The 8,591-nt window shown below is 39.3% G+C and overlaps 1 protein-coding gene across 1 annotated transcript; it reads left to right on the top strand.

The window, feature by feature from the left end:
• Positions 1-702: 702 nt before the first annotated feature.
• On the top strand, positions 703-7,763 carry LOC141595647 (protein FAR1-RELATED SEQUENCE 2-like). Its single transcript, XM_074415609.1, has 3 exons — positions 703-1,045; positions 1,367-1,881; positions 7,623-7,763. Exons 1-3 carry the CDS (start codon positions 703-705, stop codon positions 7,761-7,763), a joined length of 999 nt encoding a protein of 332 aa, XP_074271710.1.
• Positions 7,764-8,591: the final 828 nt, after the last annotated feature.

Here is an 8,591-nt window from a genome sequence, read left to right as displayed (position 1 = left end):
AAAACAGTGTGTAATAAAGCTGGAGTATGTGAAGCGAAAGGGAAAAATCACAGGAGGCAAAGGACTAGGATAGAATGTCTTTCTTGTATTAAATTTAAGCGAATTTTGGAGGAAGGTCCTGATATGGCTAAATACCAAATATATGATTTTCATGAAGGTCTTAATCATATGCCACAAACACCATCAACAATGGTACATTTGACACAAACGAGAGAGTTGAATGTAGTTCACAAAAAAATGATAATTGACAACTCCAAAAATAACATAGGTCCAATTATGTCATATAGGTTGTTCAAGGAGTATGTTAGAGGTTATAGGAATGTGGGTGCGTCATTGGAAGACTTTAAGAACTTTTCTAGAGATATCAAAAATTATTTATCAGAGGGGGATGCTCAAATGCTTATTGAGCATTTTATGAAGATAAAACACATGTGTCCATCTTTTTATTTTGATTTTGAGGTAGACGAGATAGGTCGATTGTCACATGTGTTTTGGGCTGACCCTATTAGTATTAAAAACTATTTGCTATTCGGGGACATGACCTGTTTTGATACGAACTTTAGAAAAAACAAGTATAGGATGATATTTGGCCCTTTTACAGGGGTGGATAATCATAAGAGATGCGTGACCTTTGGGGCTGGACTTATTATTAATGAGAGCAAGGACTCCTTTGTTTGGCTATTTACGAAATTCGTAGAGGCTATGGGGGGTCGTCATCCAGTTTGTATGATAACTGATGAAGATGCGGGGATAGAAGAAGGAATGAAATTAGCATGGAAAGACAAGGTGCAACACATATATTGCATGTGGCACATACTAAAAAAGTTGCCTGAGAAAGTAGGGCCTGTAATATGTAAAGATACTGAGTTTCTGAAGAAGATAAACCGATGTGTTTGGAGCGAAGATGTGGAGCCGCCTGAATTTGAGGAAAGGTGGACAACAGTAGTTGAATCTCATGGGTTGTCGGATAACGAGTGGCTTAAGGAGAAGTACAACATTAGAAATATGTGGGTTCCAGCTTACTTTCGTGATCTGTTTTTAGGAGGTTTGATGAGAACGACCTCCAGGTCAGAGTCAGAAAACCACTTTTTCAGCAACTTCACTAATCCTAATTTAACCCTAGTTGAGTTTTGGATGAGATTTGGGAGTGAAATGGATGCTCAAAGATGGACTCATTCGAAACTCGTTGCACAATCAAAAAACTCCTTCCCCCAGTTGTCGACTCCATTAGCCCTAGAAAAGCATGCATCAGAAATCTACACTCCAACAATTTTCGGCGAGTTTCAAAAGGAAGTCGAAGCAGCTTGCTATTCATGTGGTGTTGGGGATAAAGAAAAAGATAAAGCCTATCCAATTCTATACACAGATATCATAGATCAAGTTCGAAACAAAACGTATAAGGTTGGTTTTAAGAAGGATGATGTTTCAGTGGTATGCACTTGCAAGAAGTTTGAAAGGCATGGAATACTCTGTCGACATGCTCTGTGTGTCTTTAAAGATCGGGGAATTCAAAAAGTTCCAAGTGACTACCTGCTTAGTCGGTGGAGCAAACTAGCAACCTGTCAGCCAATCGTCGACCCTAATGGCCAGTTGCTTGCTGATTGTACGTCAATAGATGTACAGAAAAACAAAGTTGGCGAGTTATGGTCAGAGTTGTTTACTTGTGTGGCACTCGTTGAACAGAGTCCTGGACATTGTGATGAGTTGGTTGGGATTTTGCGTGAGTTCAAGAAAAGGGTAAAAATTACCCCTGATGAAAGTGGAAATACTGGTATTGCAAAGGTAAAGGACAAGAATGCTGAAATTGGGATGCTTTTAGGAACAAACATTCCTAGTGAGATTAAGGTTTTGCCTCCAAGGCAGTGCAAAAACAAAGGCTCGGTAAAAACGCTGATCTCACAAAGAGAATGAGCTGGGGAAGTGAACAAGAAAGCGCTAAGAAAATGCAGAGCCTATGGGGAGACGGCGAACCACGACAGTAGGAATTATGACCGAAGGACAACCGACAATGAGTAGAGTAATTTTTTATTTTACCTTATTGAAAAATTCGGGATTTTTATTTTATTTAATAGATGTTGGACATTTGCCTTATTGAATAATTCGGGACTTTTTATTTTATTTGATAGATGTTGGACTTTTTTTCTTAAAACGAATGAATGTAACACTTATAGAATGTAAAACCTGAGTGTTCCTGTCACCATTATTTCGTGCACATACAACGGTATTTCATGCACAAAGAACGTTATTTCATGCACACATTATGCGAGTATCAAGAAACCTTACGGCAATTAATTTATTCACTGTTTCACCAGATTTGGTAATGCAAAATGAGAATATCCCAACACTAAAATGTGATCAATTGAAATGAATCTTCCTGTACGACAAGTCTTTAAAATTCAAAGTGACGATCCGAGCGAAAATATTAAGAAATCGGAGAAATACATGGTTTAATTATGCACATCATGGTTATTTCATGCACGTAGAACGTTTTCTAACGCAAGATTAAAAGAAGTATTAAGAAACCGGAGAAATGTGATCTACCACTACATCCTTCTTTGCTACCACATCCCCAACCGTCAAAGTTAATAATAAAATTCCAAAATCTAAATTAAAATGCAACATTTTAAAAGTTCACTTGAGATTACTTTAAGATTTGACCTTGGACACATGAGTTACATATTTCATGCATGCACACTGTTATTTCATGCATGTGTAACGGTTTTTAATGCATTTACGATGTTTTCAGATTTCATTACAGCCTTTTCGTTGTCCAATTTTGAAAATTGTCTCTCGTTTTCGTTGCCTCGTGACATGTTCGTTATCCAATTTTGAAAATTATCTCTTGTTTTCGTTGCCTCGCGACATGTTCGTTATTCAATTTTAAAAATTGTTTCTCGTTTTCGTTGCCTCGCGACATGTTTCTAGAATTAGTCCAGAAACATGACTTCATGTCTTACACGCCTTACATATTCCAAAATCTAATATGTACTCTCAAGAGTTAGTGTACTACATATTCCAGAATAAACTCCACAAGAATCTAATATTCCAGGGTCTACTCCCTTTGTACATCCCTCGACTCAAGGAATCAGATCAAAAAATGGCTCAGTGTTTCGAATTTTGGCTTAGGTCATCTGCCACTCCCTTTGCACATCCCTCGACTCAAGTGTTTAGAAAATATCACCTAGTGATAATCCTACAAAAAAACGGGGGGGGGGGGGGGGGGGGGAATACTGTTACGTAAAAGAAGATTAAAATTAGGCAAAATTTAAATTAGGCATTCAAGGTTCTTTATATTTACCTTTCTCTTGTTTCGCTTCCATTTGATGAGACGTGCAATCATACTCATACCATATTCATCCAAATCCTACATATAAATTTTATTTGACAACAAATATTGAAATGCTTGAAATAAAATATACTGAATAATGTTTACATAAGTTTGTTGAAAAATTTATACCTCGTAAGAACGCTCATCACTCCATGATGTTTGATCACACAAATTTTCTAGCCACTTTAACAAATAAACTCAACAAGAATACCCATTCTTTTGTTGAGGCACTTGCACAACCTCCCACTGAAAAGTCTTGATCTCCAACAACCTTGTGTATCTTGGAGAGTCTCTTGCGATGATCTCCAAAGCAGGCAGGAGCTATACAAAAACAAAAAAGTGAGTGATTGTGATTGTGGTATAAGGCTATTTAATGCACATGCAAGGTTATGTCATGCACATACAAGGGTATTTCATGCACATAAAGATCACCAACAGTATTTTCATTCGACAATGCATTTTGGGCAGTCAAAAACTGTTGAGCAGCCTTCCGGATATAATAAGTCAGGGGTAACATGTTTTTGTGCAAAAACTAATAAATCATACCTGTTCAACTATAAAATTTTGCGTGACTTCACGGCGCCTGGGCAGGTTGGAGTCGAGTATGAAGTTCATCCTTTTCCTAAAGTCAACAACGCATGCAAACCAATGTGATCTCTCCACACAATAAGGAAAGAAAGCCTGAAATATTACAAACTAGTCAAGTAGGATGTATCGACTTCAAATGAAAAAAAAATGCATTGGAAAAAAATTGCATGGAAAAAAATAGTAAGAGAATATTTATTTACCAGTTGGGTTGTGTTTAGATTGAGGGGCAAGTAGTCAAGTAGGACGTATTGACTTCGAAACCCCTTTTTACCGACAACTCCCAGAAATTTGAGAACATTTGTCAAAATTCTTTGTCATTTAAAAACCAAAAACAAGCATTTGACACAATAAGGAATATGAATACCTTTATGATTGTCGGAAAATACACAACACTTGGGTTTTCGATTGTAGTACGAATACCAATAGCATCAATAACCATATCCATTACCCAATTTCCTGGCAGCAAGGTCTGCAACGCGCCTTGGGTAACTTGCAACCAATCGGTTTCTACAACGACCTCACTAATGATACACATGTTGCAATTAGATTAGAAAACACGGAACAGCAGAGAGTAATACAGCACGATATGAGATTTCTCGGGCTAGATGAGGGAATGGTGACAGAGAGGGCACAATGGAGGGCAATGATACATGTGAATTTTTAGTATTTGACGTTATTTGAGACATTTAATGTTTTTATTTAATTTTAAAAAAAAACATTTGTTTTTTTCGTATTTATTACACCTTTTTACCAACAACTTTCTTATATATTAACAGTCTGTCTCATTATAGACGGTCACTATACGTCTATAGCTATAGACGGATAGTGGCCCTATCACAAAATTAAAGTGGGAGAACAAGTGGGGTATCCATTTCCCACCCACATGCACTACCCACTTTCATTTGTGAGAGGGACACTATCCGTCTATAGCTATAGATGGATAATGTCCGTCTATAATGAGAATTTGTTATATATTAATACTTGGTTCACTTTTAAGGTATTCCGGAAAGTTTTACTTCAGTTTCAAAATTGTTTTAATCTTTATTATCATTTTAAATTCTAAGTTTTTATAAAAGAAATCCGGACTTCGTTTTTAAAGCCTATAACCTATAAGTTTACCTGGCTTTTGTATTATGTTTCACTCCTCTTTTATTTTTTCACTTTTTATTTTCTTTTTTTTCGCATTTTGAGGGGTGCGTTCATCCGTGGACGGTTCCAAGGATGATTCATGTCGTCAGCCGACCCCAAATCATTTTGGGATTAAGACTCTGATGTTCTTGTTGTTGTTGTTTTTGGTTGTTGTTGTTGTTGTTGTTGTTGTTGTTGTTGTTGTTGTTGTTGTTGTTGTTGTTGTTGTTGTTGTTGTTGTTGTTGTGACTATTAGATTTGAGATGAAGAATCAAAAGTCATCATGAATGACAATATACAGATTGTGAGTTCCGAAAAAATATTATATTGAAATTACCAAAGATTTATATTGACTGAAGATATCAAGTTTATCATCAACTACGGTGGATTTTTTTTCAACGATCGAGAAGTTACGTCAAAAGATGGTTTTCAAGTTATTGCAAGTTATGTTATCATCAGGGGGAGTAGACATGTGATGTACTCTTTTTCCTTATCCATGGTTTTGTCCCACTGGGTTTTCCATGGAAAGGTTTTAACGAGGCATCTTGTTATGCGTATTTGGAGGAGATTGTACTTTTTTCTTTTCTAGTGTTTTTCCCATATGGTTTTTCTAGTAAGGTTTTAACAAGGTAACTTCACCAACGTATTTACGAAAATGGACATCCAAGCTGGGGGGTATTATGAGAATTATGGTGAATGTCCATAAGTCATGTTCTAATGAATGTCAATTACTATAAGATTATTCTAGAATGTCTTTTTACATTTCCATTGTATAACTCCTCCTTATATATTTGTATATATACCCCATATATGCTAATAAGATGTACACGCTTCTCTATTATCATACACTTATGGGGCGTTTGGTTAGAGAAAGGGAAAGGGAAAGGAAATTACAAAGGGTAAGAGGAGGAAAGGTAAAGGATTACCTAAAACTTAACTAGTTGTTTGGTTACATCAAGCAAATAAAGTGTGGTGGGTTGTGGTTTGTTTTGGTGTGCTGGTGGTGGTTTAGGTGGGGTGGTTGTGGTGGTGGTGGTGATGGTGGTGGTGGTGGTGGTGGTGGTGGGGTGGCTGTGGTGGTGATGGTGGTGGTGGCATCATTGTGGTGGTGGCGGTGTTGTGGTTGTGTTTTATGTGGGGTGGCTATGGTGGTGGTGGTGGTGGATGGTGACTGGTGTGGTGGGAGTCGCAAGTGTGGTGATAGGTAAATAAGGTGGTTGAAGGGTAACAACGGTAATGAAATCTCATACCTTTGGGGGGTGGGGGTAAGAAATTAGATTAATTGAGGGATAAGGAAGGGAATTTCATTCTCTTGTTTATGTCAAACAAACACCAACAAAGGAAATCAGTAACTTTGTTTCCCTTTCCCTTTCTTATAGACCTCCAACCAAACGCCTCTTTTTTGGTTAAAAACTGTCAAAACACGATATTCTATCTCGTTAGGGGTTAAAGTGACCTACTCTTTTTAGCCTCATATCGGGGGGTTAAATTATATATGACTTATGATAGAATAATGATGTAAATAATGTAAAGGGCAAAATAAAGGAAATAATGAGACAAGAGATTTTGGTGACGCGAAAAACCCGATGTGGGAAACAACCGCGGGGGGGAGTCGGTATCCCGCCAATATTCCACTATATGACGATCGGAGTACAAATATAATATACAACGGACATATACTCCTTTAACAACGAATCTGTATGTGCGCGTATAATTGGCAAAGCCATCTTCCAGTGGGTATTGGTGTGATGTTGGCTATGTATGGTGATCGGGATTCATGATGAATGATTATTGATGATGGGTGTCGTATGAGGGTTGGTAATTAGGGGAACAAGATGATAATGATGAGGTCATCACTGCCTCACCATTAATAAGATTATTTGTACGTAGAATGAAAGGGCTTGGTTGTGTACGCCGTCTTGTATGTGAATGAATATTCCTCCTTGTTTCCTTGGCTATTTATAGGGTAAGAACCCTAGTTGTGTCCTACTCCTTTTATGGCAAGTAATATTTGTCCTACCATGCTTCTTTCCATAATTGCGACCTTGTATTCTATTCTCCTTGATCTCCCAAAATTCTCCCTGAATTCTCCCTGACGACTGCACAGCACGCGGGTTTTTTCTTGTTCATGGGCCACTTATTATCGCTAATATACTCGGCCTAATATGCTCAGTGAGTCTTGATGGGCTTGCTCCCTATTAGGCCAACATGCGTAATTTGGCCCAAACAAGTAGATTCACGGGTCGTAGCTGTCTTTGGTCTTCTATCCGTATTTCTCTCTTTTCGGTCCAAGGGCCTGACTCCCCTATGTATGACATGGGTCCATTTGCTTAATTAATTACCCACTCCTCTCGTGCCACGTAGCTTAGGCCAAATAGTGAATTTTGGCCCAAACAGTTTGCCCCCAATTTCGCTTCTCAGCTTCGTTGAGGAGGGAAATTGACTCTTCAAATTTTGCCTGCTATTGTAATTCTGCTACTGGAACAAACAACTGCTATGCTTCTGGATTCAACCACTGAGAGTTTTTTGGAACAAGATGTTGTCATTGTGCTGGAAGATGGCACTGAAACTCTGCTAGAGAAGGATGCTAGAATATTATGCCAGCAAGCGGATTTCTGCTGAAGGATGCTCAGCTCAACTTAGTGGATGCCAGGATTCTGATGATGGACGTTGGGTTCCTGAAGGCGGACATTATTGGCTGCCTCTTGGAATCGGATGACTGACATAGGGATCCTGTTGGCTGACGTTGGGAACCAGTCGGCTGGCGTTTGTGACCAGACGGCTGACTCTAGGAACCAGGCAACTGATCAGATGCCTGATCAGAGGACCAGACGGCTGATCAGAGGGCTGACTCTGAGGACAAGAAGGCTGACTCTGAGGACCAGGAGGCTGGCGCTAGGAATCTGACGGCTGGCGCTGGGGACCAGACGGCTGGCGTTAAGGATCAGATGGCTGACTCTGGGGACCAGACGGCTGACCGGAGGGCTGACTCTAGGGACCAGGTGGCAGATGCTGGGGAGCAGATGTTTGACACAGGAATCTTGTTGACAGCTGCTCAGGAGGAATAGTTTCCACCTGCCCTTACCATCATGTTATCTGGTCACCAAGGATGAATCTGGTAGTTGCCACAAGTTTATTGTGCACTTGTCATGTATGTGGTACCTTAGGTAAGTTTATTGTCGTTCTAGGACCGTTGAAATGTTCTGGGAAGTTGACTTTGCAAGGTGCAAGTTCTTGTTAGTATTTGTTGTCAAATACATTGCTTGTCGTGTGCCCAGGGAGCAGATTTAGACTGGAGGTGGCCGTGTCAACCCAAGGGGCTGATTTAGACCTAGCTAGCTGTCGTGTCAACCCAAGGGACTGATTTAGACATATGTTGAGTTGTGGATAAAGGTGGTCGTGTCAACCTGGGAGGTTGATTTAGACCTGTCCTGTCAACCTGAGAAGGTTGATTTAGACTTAGCTAGCTGGCGTATCGGCCCAATGGCTGATTTAGACATATGCCGCATTCTGACTACTTAACCGTATTCATGACGCAAGGTGTGTT

Source organism: Silene latifolia, chromosome 8 (assembly GCF_048544455.1).
Source record: "Silene latifolia isolate original U9 population chromosome 8, ASM4854445v1, whole genome shotgun sequence".
Lineage (NCBI taxonomy): Eukaryota > Viridiplantae > Streptophyta > Magnoliopsida > Caryophyllales > Caryophyllaceae > Silene > Silene latifolia.
This window is presented reverse-complemented; position numbering and strand designations above follow the sequence as displayed.

Bases quoted from the DNA above. Each gene is read 5' to 3' on its own strand.
- LOC141595647 (XM_074415609.1), top strand. From the start codon at position 703: ATGGGGGGTCGTCATCCAGTTTGTATGATAACTGATGAAGATGCGGGG. The intron at 1,046-1,366 runs GTTTGATGAGAA...TTCTATACACAG, and splicing joins TCGTGATCTGTTTTTAGGAG to ATATCATAGATCAAGTTCGA. The intron at 1,882-7,622 runs GTAAAAACGCTG...AAACTCTGCTAG, and splicing joins AGTGCAAAAACAAAGGCTCG to AGAAGGATGCTAGAATATTA.